The sequence below is a fragment of the Bos taurus genome, chromosome 8 (assembly GCF_002263795.3).
Source record: "Bos taurus isolate L1 Dominette 01449 registration number 42190680 breed Hereford chromosome 8, ARS-UCD2.0, whole genome shotgun sequence".
Taxonomy (NCBI): domain Eukaryota; kingdom Metazoa; phylum Chordata; class Mammalia; order Artiodactyla; family Bovidae; genus Bos; species Bos taurus.
In genome coordinates, this window is record NC_037335.1 from 85,895,399 (window position 1) to 85,918,348 (window position 22,950).

General features: G+C 46.6%; 1 protein-coding gene across 3 annotated transcripts in view; it reads left to right on the forward strand.

The window, feature by feature from the left end:
- The first annotated feature begins 9,887 nt into the window (after positions 1–9,887).
- Positions 9,888–22,950, forward strand: part of ROR2 (receptor tyrosine kinase like orphan receptor 2) — a 236,237-nt gene continuing 223,174 nt past the window's right edge. The window contains exon 1 of one of the 3 annotated variants that reach the window (XR_001500898.3): positions 9,888–10,199. Coding sequence is in view for 2 of the 3 variants with exons in the window: in NM_001105464.2 (NP_001098934.2) it covers positions 10,112–10,199 (88 nt within the window). In the remaining variant the exon portion in view is untranslated. 3 annotated transcript variants of the gene reach the window in all.

Genomic DNA, 22,950 nt, shown 5'->3' on the forward strand with positions numbered 1-22,950 from the left:
AGGCTGTATATTGTCACCCTGCTTTCTACAAAGAGTACATATCATGAGAAATGTGGGGTAGATGACTCACAAACTGGAATCAAGCTTGCCAGGAGAAATATCAACAACCTCAGTTATGCAGCTGACACCACTCTAATGGCAGAAAGTAAAGCAAAACTAAAGAGCCTCTTTACAAGGTTAAAGAGGAGAGTGTTAAAGAAGCTGGCTTGAAACTCTACATTCAAAAAACTAAGATCATGGCATCTGATCCCATCACTTCATGGCAAATAGAAGGGGAAAAAGTAGAAGTAGTGACATATTTTATTTTCTTGGGCTCCAAGATCACTGTGGACAATGACTGTTGCCATGAAATTAAAAGATGGTTGCTCCTTGGAAGGACAGTTATGACAAAGCTAGACAGCATATTACAAAGCAGAGACATCACTTTGTTGACAAAGATCTGTATAGTCAAAGACACTGTTTTTCCCATAGTTATGTATGGATGTGAGAGTTATACTATAAAGAAGGCTGAACACCGAAGAACTGGTGCTTTCAAATTGTGGTGCTGAAGACTCTCGAGAGTCCCTTGGATAGCAAGGAGATCAAACCAGTCAATCCTAAAGGAAATCAACCCTGAATATTCACTGGAAGGACTGTGGAAGCTGAAGCTCCTATACTTTGGCCACCTGATGCCAAGAGTTAACACATTGAAAAAGGCCACTGATGCTGGGAAAGATTGAAGGCAAAAGGAGAAGGGGATGGCAGAGGATGAGATGGTTACATAGCATCATTGACTCAATGGGCATGAGTTTGAGCAAACTCCGGGAGATGGTGAAGGACAAGGAAATCTGGTGTGCTGCAGTCCATGGGGTTGCAAAGAGTCAAACATGACTTCATGACTGAACAACAACAATGATCAGGAATATCATTTTCCCTAAAGTGATTGCCAGATCAAAAGTGGGATTTTACTTCAAGTTTCTCTGATTACTGGTTAAGTTATGTATTTGTTTTTCTTTGTGTAGTGGCCATTTATATTGACTTTTCTGTTAACTGCCTGTTTTAGGAGAGACCTTCTTTCTCAATTACCCTCCTAGGATGATTCCGTGCCTCAACTTCCCAGTGTTGCCAGGTACTACTGGTGTTGATATAAACTCCAGCTGACAGACAAGGTATTTATCTGCCTTGTCAAGGCCACTCTGATGTCCGCAAGAGCTCCACTGCCATATATTCAGGTGGATATCACTAATGCCCTTCCAAAGTCTCCATAAAAAAAGGAGAATGGCCGCATACCATTCTGGGATGACGAGAGACTAGACACTGTGTACAACATCCCGCCACTGGCCTGCTGAACTGTGAGGGAATTAAGACCCTCAGCCTCTGTTTAGGCCACAATACCCCGTCAGCTCATGTTTGAGGACTTCCTAATCCTGGAGACAGCCACCATGTCTCTCAGCACTGAAGTACCAGAGTGCTTTCATTTGCATCTCTGTCAGACATGGGGCACCTTGTGGAAGGGGCAGCAGAGCACTCATCAAATCAAGCATCAGCATACCAGGGTTTGTTAAGTAGGAAGACATTGCTCCCTCCAAGGGGCTGCATGCTGTCGCTCTACTCTCCTAGAGCTGGGAGATCAAGTCTTTCCTGGAAGCTCTGGATCTCACTCTGATGACAGCCCTTGGAGTGGATCCAGTTCTGGGATGACCTAGTCAGCCCCTCCCCGAGAAAACAAGAGTAACCACATGGATGTAATGATCACTGGACCCAGCAGTCACTCCCTCCCTCCTGAAGGAGAAGGCCCTGTGGTCTTCCTCTAACACAAGGGAACGTGTGTGTGTGAGTGTGTGTGTGTGTGTACATTTTGTCTAGTTTTGATACCATTTTTTTTGGTTTGCTTTTTTGTTTTGGGTCACAATGCATGACATGCGGGATCCTAGTTCTACAACCAGGGTCTGAACTTGTGTCCCCTGCAATGAAAGTGTGGCATCTCAACAACTGAACAGTCCGGGAAGTCCCTAGTTTAAATGCTTTTATATCGGACAATCATGTTATTTTTAATAATTTTGTGATTAATAGTATGTAATTTGAAAGGGCTACCTGTGGGTTGCATCCATTTATTACACTGCATTAGCATTCTGGGGCTGCTATAACAAAGCACCAGGACAGGGTGATTCAAACAAGAATTTATTATCTCATACTTCTGGAGGCTAGAGTCTAAGATTAAGGTGTAGTGATTGATCACAATCACAATAAGACTAGTGCTTGTTGACCCATAAGGGATAGAGATTATATTAACACATTTGCTTTCACTATGGAAAAATAAGTTACTTTTAGGAGGATTTTGGAAGATATTTTAGACATGGAATGTTGTTGAACAAGAATCATAGCAATAATAGTACTATCATCCAATAATCCTATGGCTGTGACCATGATAATATAAATACATCTTGGTCTTATTGACTTTTCAGAAAAGAATGAACTGTTATCTTTAATTGCCCTGTTAGGAAAATATTCTAACCACATGTATGGTATAATCTTTATAGTGGTGTCATCTTTATCCCTGGTTCCTAGCACAGAGCTCCTGCTGCTGCTGGTGCTAAGTCACTTCAGTCGTGTCCGACTCTGTGCAACCCCATAGACGGCAGCCCACCAGGCTCCCCCGTCCCTGGGATTCTCCAGGCAAGAACACTGGAGTGGGTTGCCATTTCCTTCTCCAATGCATGAAAGTGAAAAGTGAAAGTGAAGTTGCTCAGTCATGTCCGACTCTTCGCAACCCCATGGACTGCAGCCTACCAGGCTCCTCCGTCCATGGGATTTTCCAGGCAAGAGTACTGGAGTGGGGTGCCATTGCCTTTTCCAACAGAGCTCCTAGAACCCTTGAAATCAGAGAGACAGAAGAGTCTTCTGTTAATTTATAATGATTCACTTCAACCCTACCGGAGTTTATGTTAATGAGGTGACTCTTGGAGGGGGTCCTAGAGAGGTTTGGGATAAGGGCTAGTCACCAGTAAGACTAATCAAGTCATGATTAGAGAATCACCCACTCCCAGCCTCCAGCTGCATCCCAACCTGACCTCTGCAGAGGGAAGAGGGCCTGGAGGTGGAGTTCAGTAACCAATGGCTGATGATTTTGTCAATCATGCCTTTGTAATGAAAGTTTCATGTGAGACTTCTAGATGAAAAGGACCGGAAAGCTTCCAAGTTAGTGAGTACATGGAGGTTCTGGGAGGGCAGTGCTCCCAGAGAGGAGATGGAAGTGCCACTCCCCGCTACACTATACCCTGCCCTACGCATCCCTTCCATTTGACTGTTCTTGGGTTATATCCTTTATAATAAACTGGAAATATTCATTAAAGTGCTTTCTTGAGTTCTGGGAGCTATTCTAGCCAATTATCAAACCTGAGGTAGGGGTTGTGGGACCCCTCCAGCTTTGCAGCCAAGTCGGGCAGAAGAGTAGGTAATTTGAACACCCAGTACTTGAGACTGGCATCTGATGTGGGGGGTGTCTAGTGGGTCCAGGCCCCTAACCTATGTGGTTTGATGCTAACTGACCATAGCTAGTTTTAGAATAGAGTTAAATCATGGGATTCCAAGTTCCTGTTTGGAACATTGAAGAATTGATGTTGGAGAGAACCATGCATTTGTTCTTGGAGGAGGAAAATACTTCTCAACACAATTAAGGAGATTAAGATGTGAGCTTCAACCAGTAGTGGGCCTCCTTGAGATGACCACCTGCCAGGTGGGAGTCACCTTTGTATGAAATGATGAACTAAAAAGGAAGAGATTGTTTCCTATTAGTCTCCTTCTGCTGCCCCCATCTCTTGACATAACGATTGGAAATTGAAGATAAAGTTTCTTTGTTGAAATGATGTGTTCATGCTTTAGAACTTTTTTTTTTTTACATTTATTTTCTACTTTAATTTTTTTTTCTTTTTGCTTTTTAAAAAAAATTGCACTGATTCTTCCTTGTGGCATGTGGACTTTCTCTAGTTGCGGCACAAGGAGGCTTCTATATTGTGATGTGTGGGCTTCTCACTGAGGTGCCAGGGCTTACTTGCCCCAAGGCATGACTAGTTCCCCAGTCAGAGACTGAACCTGAGTCCCCTGCATTGAAAGGTTAATTCTTTACCACTGGATACCACCAGGAAAGAAGCTCCTAGAACTTCTAAAACTTATAGTTAGTGGTGGAAACTGCAATCTTTGTTTCATCATTCCTGAATCTGAATTTTTGGAAACAAGAAAGCCTACCTAAGCTCTGTGTAGACATAAAGGGTTTGAGATAAAATATTCTTTTTAAAACCACTGCAGTTTAGAATGGATGTGTAATTTCAGGATAGGCCCATAAAGACTTATTCAGTCATGTAAGCATGAAATGAAGAAACTGCTAGCATTTGTTTTATTTCATAAAAATTTGCTGCACATTAGAGAGAAAGGCAGTAGGCTGGTAAATGAAAAAAAAAAATTATTGCATTTTTCGCAAATAAGAGTTCAACACCAGCATTTTTCTGCCTTGCTTCTTCCTTCTTTTCTTTCCTTTCCTCCCTCCCGTGTATGTTGTTACCACATCTCAGGCACTGATGGAGATATATCAGCCTGTTTCTTATGGAGCTTTAGAACAGTAGGGAAAATTGACCTAATCATGTCAGCTTGCATCATAGGGATGAGATTACAACTGTGATATGTGCCTCCAGGTGGGGTCCTAGGCACTCCATCTACATGGAACCTTGACCCATCCTGTGATGATGGTGATAGAGGGGCATCCCTGAGGAAGTGACAGCTGGTGGAAGGAGTAAATGCTACCAAAGTGGAGGAAGTCAGGGAGAGCATGTTCCAAGCAGAAAGAACAGCTTGTGAAAAGTCCCCATGTGGAAGGGAGTCTGATACTTTTTGTGCTTTTGAGGAAATGAGAAACCAGAAAGGCTGGAAAATGAGAGCAAAGATGGCATGGTGCAGAATGTGACTGGGCATTTGTGTGGGGTCAGATCCTTCATGGAACATAAAAGCTTCAGTCTTTAACTTAAGAGCAGTAGCAAGATATTCAGCAGAAACTTGGCTAGGCTTGAGCTTGAAAGATCTTTCCATATAAATGTATGGAAAGCATACTGAAGTTGGGTGATGGAAGAAATGGGGAGACTGGTGTGGAGGCTCTTATCTAGGCAAAGGTGAAACTGTCTTGAAGTGGACTGACGGCAATGGGGACGGAGGACAATGGGGATGGAGGACAATGGGGATGGAGGACAATGGGCTGGAGGCATTCAGGAGGTAAAACCAGCGGCACACGGCAATGAGGTGGATGTAGGAAGGTGTCAAGGACGGCGCTTATGTTTCTGTCTTGTACAGCAACAGGATACCATTGGGTGGAGGAGGGAATTTAGGGAAAAAACTAGGTTTGAGGAAGGGTTAAGGGTTGGGGGGTGTGCAGATCATGAGTTCAAGTTTGGGTAACTCAAGTTTGAGCAGCCATTAAGAGAGCCAAGTGGAGACGCCAAGGAAACAGTTGAAAACGTAGGTCTGGAGGTCAGGGGACTAGCTCAGCATGGATGTGTACATTTAGGAGTTTCCAGGTGAATAGGTGTTAGCTGAAGCCATGAACTTGGAAGAGATTTCTCATTTGGGAGTGTGGATTGAGAAGAAAGTATAGCCTAGGACCATGTCCAGCATACCTGCCCAATGGAGAGGTCAGGGAAAAAGGGGAATAGGAGGAAAGCCTAAAGAAGTAGCAGTGAAACCAGGAGAGCTTGGTGTCATAAAACCAAGGGTAAATGTGTTTTCAGAAAGGAGCAGCCCATGATAAAGTGCTGCAGAGAGGCTGAGTGAGAGAGAGAAAAAGCCATCCGTTGAGCTTCACTGTCTGGGAATCCCAGCTGACCACGGTTGAGCTGTTTGTGTGCACTCAGTGTGGAGTGCGGAAATGGAGCCGTCTTGTTTGACAAGTTCTGTCCTTTATCTTGTTTTGGACTTGATTTTTGTATCTCTTGCTGTTGCCAGAGGAGGGTACAATTCAGCTGAGGGTCTCCCAACTGAAAAAAAAAAAGAATAAGTGATAATCTCACTGTACTAGTTTTCACATGCTCCCCACAAAAGCCCAGTGGGCAGAAGGCTGTGAACTGTAGTTATCAACTTTCCACATTAGGGCAGTAAAGTTTGGTATGCTCAAACACTCCAGATTCTTACTGATTTTTTTTTTGGTTGGAGGTAGTATGTACTGAGACTCAGAAAACACTACCCACAAAAGATTAAAAAAAAACAAACCTGATAAATTGAGTTTAATCAAAATGAGAAACTGCTGCTTATGAAAAAAAAACACTGAAAAAAAAAAAACATTAAAAGACGCACCAGAGACTGGGAGAAAATATTGTCTATATCCAAGTCTTTTATCTGCCTGAAATGGGCTTATATCCAGAACATATAAAAAGCTCTTAAAACTCAAAAATAAGAAATTAAAAGATGAGCAAAAGATTTAAAAAGACATTTCACAAAAGAAGGTATGCTGTGGCTGCTGCTAAGTTGCTTCAGTAATGTCCGACTCTGTGAGACCTTATAGACGGTAGCCCACCAGCTCCCGTCCCTGGGATTCTCTAGGCAACAACACTGGAGTGGGTTGCCATTTCCTTCTCCAATGCACAAAAGTGAAAAGCGAAAGTGAAGTCGCTCAGTCGTGTCCGACTCTTAGCGACCCCATGGACTGCAGCCCACCAGGCTCCTCTGTCCGTAGGACTCTCCAGGCAAGAGTACTGGAGTGGGTTGCCATTTCTTTCTCTGAAAATGAAGGTATACAAATGGCCAATAGGCTGTTCTTCAGACACCCCAGACTGACACCAACCCCAGGTTGTGACACCTTCATATAGGTACATCTCTGCACCAGGAATATTTTCCCTGGATAGCTGCATGGCTCCCTGTTGACGGTCTTCAAGGGGTGCCTGGCTTCCTCCTGTTACTCTTGCTGGCTCTTGTCATAATCATTTCCTCTTCCTCTTGCCTACTGCCTGTTCTGGGGACAGCATGGCTGTGTTCAATGTACGTGATGTGATAATCAGCTTCCTGGTATACACGCCTCCCATCCAGCTTTCTCCTACAACAAAGAGGTCTGGTCTGCGAAACCAACAAGATACTGCATGTGACTTCCAAGGCTGAGTTCTAGAAGACACTATAGCTGCCACTTGGCTCTCACTCTGGGAGAAGTCAGGTGCCATGTTGTGAAGATGCCCAAGGAGCCCTGTGGGAGAGGTTCCTGCTGTGAGGGAACAGGGGCCTCTGGCCCATACCCTGAGCCCACCTGCAGGGTTAGCATGTGTGTAAGCCACCTTGTGAAGACCTTCCTGCCCCAGTGAAGCCTTCAGATGGCAACTAACTTCAGCCTCACTGCAGACCCTGAGCCGGGCCTAGTTAAGCCTCTCCGGAGTTTTTGACCCAAAGAAACTATGTGAAATAATGAATGTTTACTGTTTTAAGCTATTAGGTTTGGAGGTGACTTGTTACACGACAATTGATAACTAACAGAGGTTTGAGAGAATAAGTAGGTCCAACGTGGCTTGGTATCTAAGCCACATTCTTCTGACTACTTAGAAAATGCATATTTTGACCTTTCCCATGTATAGGTGTTGGAATAGGAAATGGCAGCCCACTCCAGTGTTCTTGCCTGGAGAATCCCATGGACAGAGGAGCATCGTGGGCTATGGTCCCTGAGGTTGCAGACAGTCGAACATGACTGAAGTGACTTGGCACAGCACAGCACATGTATAGGTGTAAACTTATTGCATTTGTCCCTTAGTTCTGAACCTGTAGAAAGGGGAGAAAGGAGGGTGAGGGAGATGTGGGGGTACAGCAGATCAGAGTTATAGGTAGGAATACTGTATATCCTGCCAGGCTCCTCTGTCCATGGGATTTTCCAAGCAAGAATACTGGAGTGGGTTGCCATGCCCTCCTCCAGGGGATCTTCCTAACCTAGGGATTGAATGCACATTTCATTAAGCATGTCTTCTGCATTGGCAGATGCCTTCTTTACCACTAGCACCATCAGGGAAGCCCCAGGGATAATTTGGGGAAAGAGAAAACCTGAAAAGATAATTTTTAAAAAGCTTTAAGAAATAATGTGTGACCCCACCCAAGAAACTGTCAGCAAAAATACATGTTGCTGTCTACACTCTCGGGTCAGGTTTGTGGGGAATCTAGTCGTGTGAAAATTGCACACGGACAACAGGTGAAGCACAATTAGGGCATTTCCCCAAAGTTCACACCAAGAAGTGTACGTGTATAGCAAGTGGCAGAGCTGCTCAGAGAATGGTTCTGGAAGGACAGCCTCAAAAATTCGGAGTGGAAAGCAAAAGGAGTGCATGTCTACAGAAAGGACGAAGCTTTGCCGATTAACTGGGTTTTGAGGGCGAGTCTCATAGGAGATTTCTCTGCCCCCGGCTCCCCCCTGCCCTCCCCCACCCCCGACCCCCACCCCATCTGTCTTTTTTGCCAAAACCAGAATGGAGGAGTCTGGAACTAGTACTTCAAGACCAACTTTTAAAGGCTTATTTACTCTTAAAACATCCTTGAGGGACCCCAGGGGAAGAAAAGGGAGGAAAAAGCCAAAGATAAACACCTGGCCGGGCTCACAGAACACCTTGGAGAGTAGTCCCGGGTTCAGACCCGCACCAGAGGCCGGAGGAGCAGCTGCGGGGGCCGCTGCAGCTGGATAATGCTTTTACCATTTCCCATTCGGCCCTGGATCCCCGGCCGTCCCTGAACAGTCTCAGTCACAATCCCTCTTCTGCTTTAGGAATCTGTTCACCCAAACAGATTAAGCAGAGACAGAGGCCTAAATAATTTGAACAGGGGTAACAGGCGGGGCGGCTCAGCCACGTTGTCAGGAGACCACAGGAGGAGGACTTTTATTTCCTGACATGTCTGAGGCTGTGGAGGGGCAATTCCAGGCGGGGACAAGCTCAGGGGTCTCTGGGTCTGGCACCCAAGGCCAGGACTCTCTCGAATTCACCCAACTAGCAGGAAATGGTGTTTGAGCAAAAACGCCAAACAAACTGCTCCATAATCAGTTAAAAGATAAATCTCACAAAGCAAACAACTGAGTCCCTGGATGTTCCGAGTCCCTTTCTCCAAGAGAGCAAAAACAAAGAAAATTCCTAAGTTACCAACAGGAGGGTCAGGCCTTCCAATTCCAGATCTTTGCATGTGTTAAGCAAACCAAGAATAAGCAAGAAAATATGCTATTTGAATTGCGTTCAAAACGTCTTTTACAAGTGAAGCAAATTACTTCTGCATGTTTCTGGGGCTCTGCAGAGAACAAATAGTGTTCTGCGTTTAATGGGTAAAATTACACAATTTGCTTTTAACAGTAAACCCGAAGCCACGGTGGCTTCAGATAGCATTGCGCTCCCGAGGATTCCCTCCATGCAGCTCCACTCCCAGCAGTTTCCGAGCACTTTGGAGGCACGCAGTTGTCCCCATTGCTCGCAGCGTAGCGAGGAGAGGCCGGGAGGGCGCCGGCGGGGACTCTGCCCTTTTCCCTGAAAGTTTTGTTTCTCTTCCTCCCGCGCCACCGGTTTCTGGGATTGGGTGTCTCTCTGATATGCCCGGTGGAGGCTGGCGGGGCACCGAGTCGTCCTGAGTTACAGATTTACCGTTAGGCTCCCGGGGGTCCCGCCCCTAAAGGTGGGTGCCAACTGCACCAGGAGTCTCTATGGCGAGGGCAGTCCCCGCGAGGTCTGGCTGGACGTCCCGAAGGCTCCACCTTTGCGTCCAAGAGTTCCGAGGAGCAGGCCGGAGGGCGGGCGCGGGAGGCGAGTCCGGGGACGGAGCGGCTGCCCCCCGGTTCTGGCCCCGCGCTGCCCGCGCGCCCCGCCCGCTACGGGCGTGTCCGTCCAGCAGGGGGCGCCAGAGCTGGCCTCTCGCTCTGCCCATCGGGGCGGGCGAGCCTGGGACCCTGCCTCCCTGCTTGCCCGCGGTCCGCCCCCCGCGCGCGTCCGGCCGGCCCGAGCCGAGCGGCGCATCCGGGCCGAGAGAGGAAGAGGACCGCGAGTTCCTCGAAAGGGACCAACTTGCCAAGCGCCCAGGAGAAAGGGCAGCGGACGCGTGGCCGACAGGGGTGGTGGCGCCGGATCCCCGCGCCCAGGCCCCTACGGCCCGCGGCATGGCCCGGGGCTCGGCGCTGCGGTGGCTGTGCGTCCCGGCCGTCTGGGCGGTCGCCGCTCTCTTGCTCTGCGTGTCCAGGGCCTCAGGTAGGAGTCACCAGCCCGCGTCCGCCCGGGCGCACCAAGCGCGGGCAGAGGGCTTGCCACTCGCGCGCCCGTCCCTTCCCTCGCGATGCTGCTGCTCCGGCCGCCGCGCCGGCGCCGGTGCTCCTGGGCGAGGGGCGCCTGGCGGGGGCCCCCCTCCCGTGCCCACCTCAGCCCGGCTCCGCATCTGCGCCCCGCCGCCCGGGGCTGCTTTCAATAAGGCGCGCTTCTGGGACGCCTAAGTGTTTCCAGAGGCTAGGGCGGGCGGCGCCGGCGCCCGCGAGGAGCCCCTAGCCGGGGGTTTCCGAGGGTCGTGAGTGTGAATGCGGCCGGCGCCCGGGTCCTCAGACGTGTCCGAGGTTCTCAGGACCTTATCTCGGCCCTGCTCCCCGAGGTTCTTTCCAGAGCTCCAGGTCTGCGGCGCCCGGGTCTGCGCCGACATCTCCCCAGGGCCGGCGCCGCGGTGGGACGAGGCTCAGGGAAGGGGGCTCCCGATCCCCGCCCCTTGGTTGGAAGGGAATTTGGCTTCCCTTTTGTTGGCCCCTCACCCCCTCCGCCACCGCCGAGAAGTGGCCAAAGCAGCGTTTCCTTGCCTGGGGTCCGGGGTCCCCGGGCTGCCTTTCCGCTGCTGGAGACCTAGCCTTTTTCGGGCTGGCTGGAGGGTGGGCCAGGCTCCCGGGTGGCATTCCCCTCGAGGGTCGCACGCTGTTGGGCTGCGTGGACCCCGGGGCGAGCAAGAGGTGCCATCACGTTCGGTGGAAGCTAGGGGGATCGGCCTAGGGTGCCACGCTGTCCCGATACCCGCGGCACCCGCCTGCCCGCCCCCACCCCGCCCCCCGCCAGCCAGTTTCCCGCACCCTGCTGCGGCGAGGGAGGGCGGCGGAACCTCTAGGTTTGAAAGCTAAGGGGGTTCACCTCGTGACCCAGAAATGTGTGAGCTGCCCCTTACACCTAAGTGGGTCTCCGTGTCCCCCACTCAATGTACTGTGCTCCCTCCCACTGGCATTTCTGCAGGTAGGTGAGAATAGACAAAAGCACAAGAAGGGGGCTCGGTGGTTGTCGTCTTCTGCTGCCAACTGCGCGCTCCAGGGATCCATCCAACGATTCAGGAATGCTCGGCAGCCTTTCCTGGGGGGCGTTTGGGTTTAATACAAGAGCCAATTACGTCACACATCCTTGGTTACTTGATTTGGGAAAGGGGTTTGCGTTTCTGTCGCTGTCCCTTAAAGTGTAAGCCGCTCAAGGTGCACGGTACAAAGGTAAGTAAAGCAGACCTAAGTTAGTCTGTGCCTTTTGAACAGCATCCCTCTAGATTTCTGCACCCCTTATCCCGCTAGAATCCCTCTCCCGTTTCGAGTCAAGGTGTGCATTTGCTGCGCTGCGGGAGGGGAAAGAAGGGGTTTAACCGCGGGGGCTCGACGTGCCACTGAACAGCGTTTGCCTCGTGGCCATGTGGGGGTTAATTGCCCTGCAAAACCCTACTGCGCAAACCTGTGGCCCAGCGGTTTTAGTTGCATTTGCCAGGGGGGAGTTGAAAGTGGGTGATGTGAGAAAAGGTGATGGGTCTGTTCCTTAAATCAAGATTGCAGCAAGACTGAAAAGTTGCTCGCATTTTGGGCAGAGGAGTTTAAACATTGCCGTAGTTTCCAGTAGAGTTAAAGAAATCTCTGAGGAACAAAGCAATCCAATATCACTTTCCTTAATTTCTGAACCCTGTGTGGAGGTAATTTTCTTTCTCCAGTGAAATAATAGTAATTTCTATAGGGGAGGGAGTAAGGAAGCTGTTTATAATTCTCTTTCTTCTGAATGTTAGGTGAGGTGGAAATGCAAAGAATAAGATCATATTCAAACTATGAATACAATTTTATGATTACAGGAGATTCAAGTATTTGGCATCTTTTCTGCTGTAAAGAGGAATCCCTGTAATCTGAGTGTATTTTATACTCAAAACATACGTTACTATGTAAAAACAAGGAAACGTTATTCTGAAAGGATTTATAAGTTCTATGTTTTTATAGAAGGTTCTGTTCCTTAGGGAGACAAATGCTTAATTTTGGACTGTGTGTTCTGCCTGGGTTTGACAGGCTGGGAGTTTTGGGGTCTCTTCACCCCTGATTTTAACAGTGCAATGTTGACTTCTGGCCCATATCCCTGGAGTGATGGCGGTAATAAATAATGATAGTGATCCATTTGAAAAGAAGTAAATGAAAACATCTTGAAAAAGAAGACTGTGGAAAAAGAAAAGTTTTTATATACTCTATAGTAAGGCAACATGTTTTTCTTATTATGGCTGTGTACCAAGAAAAGAAGAAGCACACATTTGAAAATTGTCAGTATTTAATAGCAAAAGCAAGTTTAACCCTCATGTCTACTTGACAAAAATGCCATCTGGACAATGACCACCACTATGTGGCATTCCATGTGAGCTGCTGTACTGAACTGTTTATAAAAATGGCGATAGGTGACCGAGGGGCTCTAGCCAACGAGGCTGAACTCTTGATTAGTAAAGCAAGTCATGGTTAGACAACTTACAAGAAATCTACTTAACATTTTTGCCTTCAGAAAAGCAACATGGGTTTAAAAAGATACATTGACCAGGGGTTTTGGGTGACAGCGATCTGCAGATTTACAAGACAACGTGAAATACCATTTCTATTTTTACTGTTAAAACGTTTTCTTGTTGTTTGGTCAAAATCCCACTGTAATTGTGTGTGTGTGTCACTCTCGGTTATGGTGTGATTTGTCGTGAATTACTTGTTCCCTGTGGACGTTTTGTCTTTCTTCCCTCGGTTTAACCTTTGAGACATTGAAGCCTTGAAGAATTTGGGTTTCACGCTCTAGCCTTTGCAATCTTTTCCTGAGATCAACGGGATAGAAATGCAGGGGCTGGGGAACAGCCTGTCTGACAGGTAGGGAAGATTAATCCCCTAAAGAGGGATTTCTAAAGCAAGGTTGCAGCTGGAGAAGTGGCACTCCTTTAAAATGCATTCCACGGGAGGCCAGGATGTAGAAAGTTATCATTACCATTGAAATGGGAACTGGGTGTGAAAGGCTTGGTCCCCCCCCCGCCGCCCCCCCGCAATCTGCAGAGCCCTGGCCACTCTGATTCGGTATAGGAAATTTGTGCACGCTAACTCTTTTCTCAGGGAGAGGTGTAATTATATACTTCCAAATTGTAGTCAGGGAAGAGAGAGTGGGTTACTAACTGTTATCTGTACCCAAGGTTTATAACCATCTTCTAAAACATTCGTTGATGTCAGGGGCCTTTTGGTGTTTATCTGGTCCATTCCCTGGGAACCTGGAGGGGGACCGGCAGCATCCTGTGGTTACCACCTGGAGAAGGGCTGGGCTGTGAAGCTTTGGGTTTACTCTGCTGTCCCCCATGGGGATCCCCTTATGCGCTGTGATATGTTCCTGGTAAAGAAAGTTGCCATTAAGATATTTCTTTCTTTGGGGACCCTGTGGTGACTGCCAGGTGGACCCTATGAATACCATGCCTGGAAGGTGTCAAAGCAAAGTAACCAGGGGGCTTTGCTTTGCAGAGAAGTGTTGCTGATTAAGTCTGGATTTTACATGTCCGATAGCAATTTCATGAAAGGACAGCTGGGCTGAAAGAACTGGTTTTGAAAACATTGCTTCTCAGTGACTCTGAGTTCTTTGGTTTTATATTGTAGAACTGTATCACTGTAAAAGAATTGCTACAATTTTGGTGGGTAGTGCAGGCTTCTTGAGTTTTGAAATAAAAATCTAAGCAACAAGACCAGTTCTGGCCCACTAATTATGGCTGCAACTGGCTGGGGTTTGTACCAGCCTTCTTCTAGTATGTATTTATTTGGTTTTGCCGAGGAGCTTGCCAAGTTGGAAAAAAGGGCGGGACAGCTCTGCTTGCATGTGCTGCTGTCATAAAATATGTCTGGGGTGTGATCTGTTTAAAATCATATTAACAGAGTGGCCAAGGAATTGTTGAACAGTGTTGGGAAAACTTCAAAACTAAGGAATTGTGTTGGTGTTATTTGTACCATTTTGGGGATTTCCATTTTTTTTTTTCCCCCAAGTTCTACTGAAAGAACCAAAAAATCAAAAGCCAAAGGGAAGGAAATAATTACAGAACAATCTAGCCTGATTAGACTAAGTGGCTTGTCCTCTAGAAAGTCCAGTGAGATGTGGTGTGTGTCTTTAATTGTCATTGGAATGAGCTTCAGTAAGCGCTCTGTCACTTTTGAGATGTTATCTGGGGAGAATGTGGCAGCTTCTTCAAATCCTCCTGGAGTGGGGGAGGGTTTCCCCCAAGTCTCAGATGCTTCCAGCCTCTGGGTTTCCACACCTCGGGTGCCCTCCTGGAGGGCGAGTTAACCCAGTGTGCACTTAAATGACAGAAATCCTCACTGTAGGCTTCTGCTGTGGAGTATAGGTACATGTAACTATTTAGGTTAAAATTAATTAAACTGAACTGAAATGAAAGATTCAGTCCCTCCACTGCACTCGCTGCATTTCAGGTTCCTCATGTTTGTGGTGCTAGTGGTAAAGAACCTGCCTGCCAATGCAGGAGACACAAGAGATGTGGGTTTGGTCCTTGGGTTGGGAAGATCCCCGGGAGGAGGGCATGGCTACCCACTCCAGTATCCTTGCCTGGAGAGTCCCATGAACAGAGGAGCCTGGAGGGCTTACAGTCCTTACGGTTGCAGAGAGTCGGACACGACTGAAATGATTTAGCACACAAATGTGACGGGTGGCTCGAATGGTCCAGGAACACAGAAGACATCTCCAGCATTGCAGGAAGCTCTGTCCACCACCACTCTTCTTTGCCGAGCGTCTCTGTGTTAGTCGCTGTTGTTTTAGGAATGTCTTGTGGAGTCCAGAGTCAGGGAGGGGCTTACCTTGTTTGCTTAGAGTTCTGTTTGTTGACTGTGGGAGATTTGATGGCAAAAATGAACTGGATTGACTGACTCTAATCTGTAGAGTTAGATTAGAGAGGCTTCCCCAAGAGGGGCTTAGCAGAGGTGTGATGACCAAGGCGACATGCATACACTTACATACCATATAGTGCTGATTTGGGGAAAATGTTATTTCTAAAGAATTCACATATTAAGGGCTAGACAAAATTATACGAACATGTTGTGTGTGTGCATGTGTGTGGGAGGGCCACATCATGGCTTCAGTGCCATTTAAAAAGCACATGAAACGGTCAGAGTGATGACTGTTGATTCAGATTAGACTGAGTCTGACGTAATGGAGGAATCTTCAACTGTTGAAAGGAAACAAATATCACATCAAGGTTTAAAGCACAGATGCAAAGAATTCCAGCACAAGAAAGGACGAAGAAACTTGCCTGATTACTGGTTGGATTCCCCTGCACAATGCCAGGCACATTCGGGGTGTGCGAAAGCAGTTTCCCACTTGAGGAAGGAAATCACAGTGGGGGTGAGACAGGGAGCTGGGGAGATGATCTGAGAACACGTTCATGGACCAATTCTCAGTCCCATCTGAACTGAGCCTTAATATGCTTCAGCTAGGATTTGCCAAAGATTTCCTGCAGCCCACAGCTCTGTGATGACGCCTGATAGTGGCCAACCTTCCCAAGATCTTCTCATTTATTTCGGAGCCACCACGTGGGATGCGGTGGAATGTGTTTGTGGAATGTGTTTGCAGATGGGAAAAGGCTGAGAGAGAAGGGCAGGCATGGAAAGAGGCAGAACCAAGAGCAGCCAGAGCACCGTCCTCAGAGAAGGGGAAATGGTGTGGAGTCAAGAGGGTGAGGATCTTAGCTCTCAGGCAAATGCAGGGTGTGATGCGATAAGCAGGGCAAGATATGGTGAGCCGAAGCCATATTTTCAGAGGAGGATTTGGCAGCAGCCAGGGGTAGTGGTAGGGGAGCTAAGTGGGTAGTAGCTGCACCCCAGAAAGGAGGTGCTTGAAAAATCAAGGGGCTTGGCCTTGGATTTGTGGGGGAATTCCCAGGAACGGTCCTGGTGGAGGAGCATCCTGGGAGGAAACTGAGGCAGAAGGAAATGTCCAGTTATTCCTTGGGGGTCTGGAGGAGGGACGCACACAGCAGTTTAGCTTCTGGCAGACAATGGGCACTGGGAAGGAGAATGAGTAGGATTTGGGGGATGGTGAGGAATTGAGGGGGGGCATAAGAGTTCCATCTAGAAAGTGAGCCACTTTCTAGTGAATGGTAAGAGGGGTGTAGAAAGGGAGTGAGGGCCAAAGCTGAGAAGGCTTTCAGGCACAACCTCTGGGTCACATTCGGTTAAGTGTCCACCTTGGTGTCCTGTTGCAGGATGTTGCCTTATGTTTTCAACTGTTAGTGAACATTTGGAAATAACATTTAGAAATTAGGAATTTTTCTCCAGACAGGGAAATAACCACCAGGTCACTATAGTCTTTGTATAACACTGAATACGTTTCTAGAGCAGCTTAAGGGCTACCGGAGGAGATGGTAACAAGGGGGAGCTCTGTCTTACGAGAAAATAAGACATGGAGGGACGGATTGTACATCTGGTTATTTTGCAAAAAGAAACACAGAAGAACCTAGAAAGTGACATCAGTTACCTGAGATCTTTTTATAATAAAGGCAAGTGTTAGTTGTTCAGTCATGTCCGACTGTTTGCAACCCCATGAACTATAGTCCACCAGGCTTCTCTGTCCATGGGATTTCCCAGACAAGGATACATTCCCTTCTCCAGGGAATCTTCCCCACCCAGGGATGGGACCTGGATCTCCTTCATTGCCAGCAGATTCTTTACTATCTAAGCCACCAGGAAAGCCAAAAATAACGGTAAAATATGTATAAAATAGACCTTTGAACCCATTATAAGTGTGCATTTCCCCAGTGTTAAGTGTCTCCACCTTGTGCCACGTCATCACTGTCCATCTCCAGACTTGTCTTTATCCCTCAGGTGGAGACTTGCCCCCGTTAAACCCCAGTGGCCTATTCCTCCTGCCAGCGATGACGGTCCCCATTCTACTTATGAAACTGACTACCATAGATATCTCAAATAAATGGAAGTGTATGGTATTTGTCCTCTTGTAAATGGCTTCTTTCACTTAACACAGTCTTTTCAAGTGTTCATCCATCTCAGAATATGTATTAATACTTCTTTTTAAGACTGAGTAATACTCCATTATGCACACATGTACCTACACCCCGTGCATACACCACATTTTGCTTTACCGCTTTTTCTGTCTGTTGGCAGACATTTGGGTTGTTTCCACCTTTGGCCGTTGTGAATAGTGCTGTTATGAACATAGTTGTACAGAAATCTGTTCGAGTCCCTGCTTTCAGTCCTTTTGGATATATACCCGGAAGTGGAATTGCTGGATCGTATGGTCTTTCTAAGTTTACTCTATTGAGTAACCACCATGCTGTCAACATCAGTTATTTTCTGCTTTATTGATAACAGCCTTCATAATGAGTGTGAAGTGGCTTTGATCTCATTGTGGCTTTGATTTGCATTTTTCTAATGATTCGTGATGTTGAGCATCTTTTCATGTCATTTATATATATTTCATGCACCATTAGTATATCTTTTTTTGAAATATGTCCCAGGTGCCCCTGATGGTAATGAACCTGCTTGCCAGTGCAGATGTAAGAGACGTGGTTTTGTTACCCTGGGTCAGGAAGGTTCCCTGGAGGAGGGCATGGCAACCCACTCCAGTATTCTTGCTTGGAGAATCCCAAGGACAGAGAAGCCTGGTGGGCTACAGAGTTGACAAAACTGAAGTGACTTAGCATGTACTATTCAAATCCTTTGCCCATTTTTAAATCAGATTGTTTGGGTTGTCTTGGTTGAGTTGTAGGAGCTCTATATATTCTAGATATTGACTCTTTATCAGATATATGATTGCATTTATTTTCTCCCATTCTGTGGGTTGCTTTTCCACACTGTTGATAATATCCTTTGATGCACAAAAATTTTTAATTAAAAAAATCAATTTATCTATTTTTTTAAACCTGTGCTTTTGGTGTCACATCCAAGAAATTGTTGCTAAGTCCAATGTCCTGAAGCTTCTCCACTATTGTTTTTTTCTAAAAGTTTCATAGTTTTAGCTTTTGTTTGGGTCCTTGATCCATTTTCAGTTAAGGTGTGGGTTTGACTTCATTATTTCTAATGTGGAAATACAGTTTTCCCAGTACCCTTTGTTGAAAAGACTTTTCTTTATTCATTGAATAGTCTTGGTATCCTTGTCGTTTGCTCCACATGTAGAGCGGGGCAATTCTGGATTCTCTATTTTATTCCATTGGTCTGTGTCTATCCTTTTGTCAGTGTTTTGATTATTGCAGCTTTGTAGTATGTTTTGAGATCAGGAAGTATGGGTGCTCCAACTTTTTCTAGATTGTTTTGGCTATTTGGGATCCCTTGAAATTACATATGAATTTTAGGGTGGATTTTCTCTTTTGAAAAAAGTGTCTGAGATTTTGATGAAGATTGCACTGAATCTGTGCATTGCTTTGGATGTTCAGTTCAGTTCAGTTCAGTCGCTCAGTCGCGTCCGACTCTTTGCGACCCCATGAATCGCAGCACGCCAGGCCTCCCTGTCCATCACCAACTCCCGGAGTTCACTCAGACTCACCTCCATCAAGTCCGTGATGCCATCCAGCCATCTCATCCTCTGTCGTCCCCTTCTCCTCCTGCCCCCAATCCCTCCCAGCATCAGAGTCTTTTCCAATGAGTCAACTCTTCGCATGAGGTGGCCAAAGTACTGGAGTTTCAGCTTTAGCATCATTCCTTCCAAAGAAATGCCAGGGCTGATCTCCTTCAGAATGGACTGGTTGGATCTCCTTGCAGTCCAAGGGACTTTCAAGAGTCTTCTCCAACACCACAGTTCAAAAGCCATCAATTCTTTGGCGCTCAGCCTTCTTCACAGTCCAACTCTCACATCCATACATGACTACTGGAAAAACCATAGCCTTGACTAGACGGACCTTTGTTGGCAAAGCCATGTCTCTGCTTTTTAGACACCTTAACAAATCTTATAGTTCACAAAAACAGCCCAGAAATAGGTCCAACTTAAAGGAGACTACAGGACGAGAAAAGTAAATGCGGCATGTTTCTGAAGAAGACTGGTTTAGAGTGAAAACTGACTTGCACATCATTGGAAACTTTGATGAAATTGGACTATGGAGGTCAATTATTTAAAAGTGTGGTCTGAGTTCAGTTTCCTGAATTTGTTAATTGTACTGAGGTTCTATGAGAGAATATTTTTGGTCTTAGGAAGTGTGTACTCAGTGTTAATGGATAAAGAGCATAATGTCTGCAACCAATTCTTAGTTCGGAATAAAAAGCAGTGTGAGTATGGAGAGAGAATGATGAAGTATGTGGGGTGAAACATGAAAAATTAGTGAATCTGGGTAACAAGTATGGGGGAGTTTCACGCATGAATCTTCCAACTTTTGAGTAAATTTGAAATTATCTCAAAATAAGGCATGAAAATTATGTTAATTGATACAAATGTGTGACTGTGGACAGTGAAATCTATAATGGGGTTGAACAGATTTGCTTAGAGAGACTCAAGTGGTTATAATTTTATGGGAAATGGTGTCGCACCTCACCTAGGGATGGCGTGGGGCAGGCTCCACGTGCCTTTTACCTACACTGTGTTTATCAAAGAATGAAAATCACCAAGTCTTAGTCCAGTTTCTGGATCCCCAGAACTTCTAACATCTTTTACCTTAGCCTTTTACTATAGAAAACTTCAAGTATACATAAAATTAGACTAGTACAGGGAACCCCTATATATTTTTCACCCAGCTTCAACAGTTAACAAGTTCTGTTCATTTCATTTCTTCTGGCCCACTTAATGGGTCCTGGACAGCTTCAATTTTTCTCTTGTAAATACTTCAGCATGAATGGTAAGACCTGTTTTCCACATAATCTCTGTACTGTTATCACAAGCAAGTGATACTTGATACCCAGGCCCTGCCCAGCTTCCCCAACTTCCTGGAAAATGGCCTTTCACATTTGGCTTGTTTGCAGCGGGACCCAGGCAAGGTGCGCCCGTAAACCCTGGTTTTCACCATCAGAACGGCCTTCAGCCAGAGGGAGTCCCATTGGGTCTGAGGTTCCGAATTCCAGCAGGTATAGGCGCTGCTTCTCTGCATTCCCAAGGCTGCCCTCAGTGTGGTAGGGACCTGTACAGAGCTGGGTCCTGATGCAGAGGCCTGGATACCCTGCCTTGGAGCAGCAAAGTGCGTGGTGTGTGTGGGGGGCACAGGGAAGGCCCGCTGAGCTGTGTCCAGTGCAGCCCTTCATTCATCCTCTTTTGGATGGTGCTCCTATGACTGTCTCCAGGAGAAATGCCCCTGCAGAGCCTTGCACAGAGTGGGCCAGCCCACACCCTTCTCAGAGCCCTGGACTCATTAACACAAAGATTGTTAAGGTGTAGAAAGGGAGCGAGGAAGGCATTTTAGCTTTCTCGTGTGTATTGTACCCTCTTCCCCTTTTCAACAACAACATATCGCAAGACTCAGTTTTGTGCTTCCTGGTGGATGGTTTGACATCCCACTTGAAAATTCAGACTGTTTGCTGGGAAGACTGTGTTTTACCAAATATATGACAGATGAGCAGATCTGTAACCAGAATACATAAAGAACTTGTAAAAAAATGTTCCAATTAAAAGGGACACAATGCACAGCAAGCGGTCTGCAAAAAAATACAAAAGACCCAAAACTTAAGAAAAAGAGTTTGGTGTTAGTAGGGTTCAAGAAAATGCAAGTTATGAGGCAGTTATCCCAAGGTATTTCTGACTGAGCAGGTCAGAAATGGGTCATAAGGAGCATGTCAGTAGTGATATGAAGAGGGTGGCATGGTGGTGTGTAAGCTACTGCTTTGAGGGCCATGTGACATTTACAATACACATATTCTGTGGCCTGATCCACAAAAGTATGTGCACACCTGGAAAACATGCGGCACCATTTCTAATAGTGAGAAGTTGGAAATATCAGTATGTCTTTTAATGGAAGCCGAATAATTGAAGTGGTACCATGTCTCTACTATGGATTACTATACAGTGGCTAAAATGAATATGAAACTCTGTAGATGCCCACAGAGGAAGATTTCAAAGTGAAATTCTGGGTAGGGACAAAATCAAGTTGCAGAAGATATCCTTCTCCGTGGGATTGATCTAAAAATGTCCCACGCCCCTCTCCTCTCTCTGTGGATAAAGCTGTCTCTAGAATAAAGCCTCCAATCTACAAGTCAGATTGACAACAGTGGTTACCCTGGGGGAGATGGGAAGGCGTCATAGGAATCTTCAGGATCTTTGATTCCACCATACCTCCTGTGCTAGGGATTACTTTACTGGATCCTGTTTATAAGCCTCGGGGGCAACATTTATGTCTACACATTCAGATAAATTAGCAGGAACTGTTACACAGTTACTTCCTCTCTCCCATCATCTTGCTCTTCGCTTTGTAACAAATTCTTGTCCAGCTCTGGCCAGAGGGGAAGGTGAAGGGAAAATGTGGCAAGTCAATTTGTTGAGGAGATGTGGAAGTTTTTAAGCGATTCATAAGCTCTTCAGGGGTGCATCTTGATCTTTGGGTTGAAGGCAATGGCACCCCACTCCAGTACTCTTGTCTGGAAAACCCCATGGACGGAGGAGCCTGGTAGGCTCCAGAGTTGCTAAGAGTCTGGCATGACTGAGCAACTTTACTTTCACTTTTCACTTTCATGCATTGGAGAAGGAAACGGCAACCCACTCCAGTATTCTTGCCTGGAGAATCCCAGAGACAGAGGAGCCTAATGGGGTGCCGTCTATGGGATCGCACAGAGTCGGACACGACTGAAGTGACTTAGCAGTAGCAGCATGGGTGGTAAGTGCTTCTGGGGTAGCCTAGCTAGTAAAGAATCTGCCTGCATTTCAGGAGACCCTGGTTCAATTCCTGGGTCAGGACGATCCCCTGGAGAAGGGATAGGCTACCCACTTGGGCTTTCCTGGTGACTCAGTCAGTAAAGAATCCTCCTGCAATGCGGGAGACCTGGGTTCGATCCCTGGGTTGGTAAGATCCCCTGGAAGAGGATATGGCAACCCACTCCAGTATTCTTGCCTGGAGAATCCCCATGGACAGAGGAGCCTGGCGGGCTACAGTCCATGGGTTGCAGAGAGTCAGACACGACTGAGTGACTAGGCACAGCACAGCACAGCACATGGATGGGTAAAAAAATGGAAGTTTGGGGATGTAGAAAACTAGTTCCTGGGGATGTAGAAAACTAGTTCAGCTAGTTCTCTGGGTTGTTGAATTCTCTGGACTTTGCAAATATTCAATCTAAATTCCATTTTGATGACTTCCATGGTGGTCCAGTGTGAGTTCACCTTGCAGTACAGGGGACACAGGTTTGATCCCTGGTCAGGGAACTAAGATCCCACATGCCTCGGAGCAACTGAGTTGGTGTGCCCCAACAAAAGACCCTGCATGCCACAGCAAAGATCCCGTGTGCCACAACCAAGACCCAAGGCAGCCAAATAAATAAATACTAAGAAAAAACACATTAGATTCTGACATATTTGATGTTTTTAGAGCATCATGCAGAATGCCCTCATGGTTGCTTCATGCCGGCCCTGTGGTGTCTCTTTAGACAGCTTTGGGTCAGCTTGTTTTGGTGTAGCCATCTCTGTATAAGCCAAGAACCCCAATTTTGTTCTGAGCACTGTTGCAATACTTTTCCTTTGTGAAAATGGCCACAAAGAATCCAAATTATCTTATATTCTGAAACTGAAGCAAAATACAGGAAATCTAGTTGCTTTGCCAACA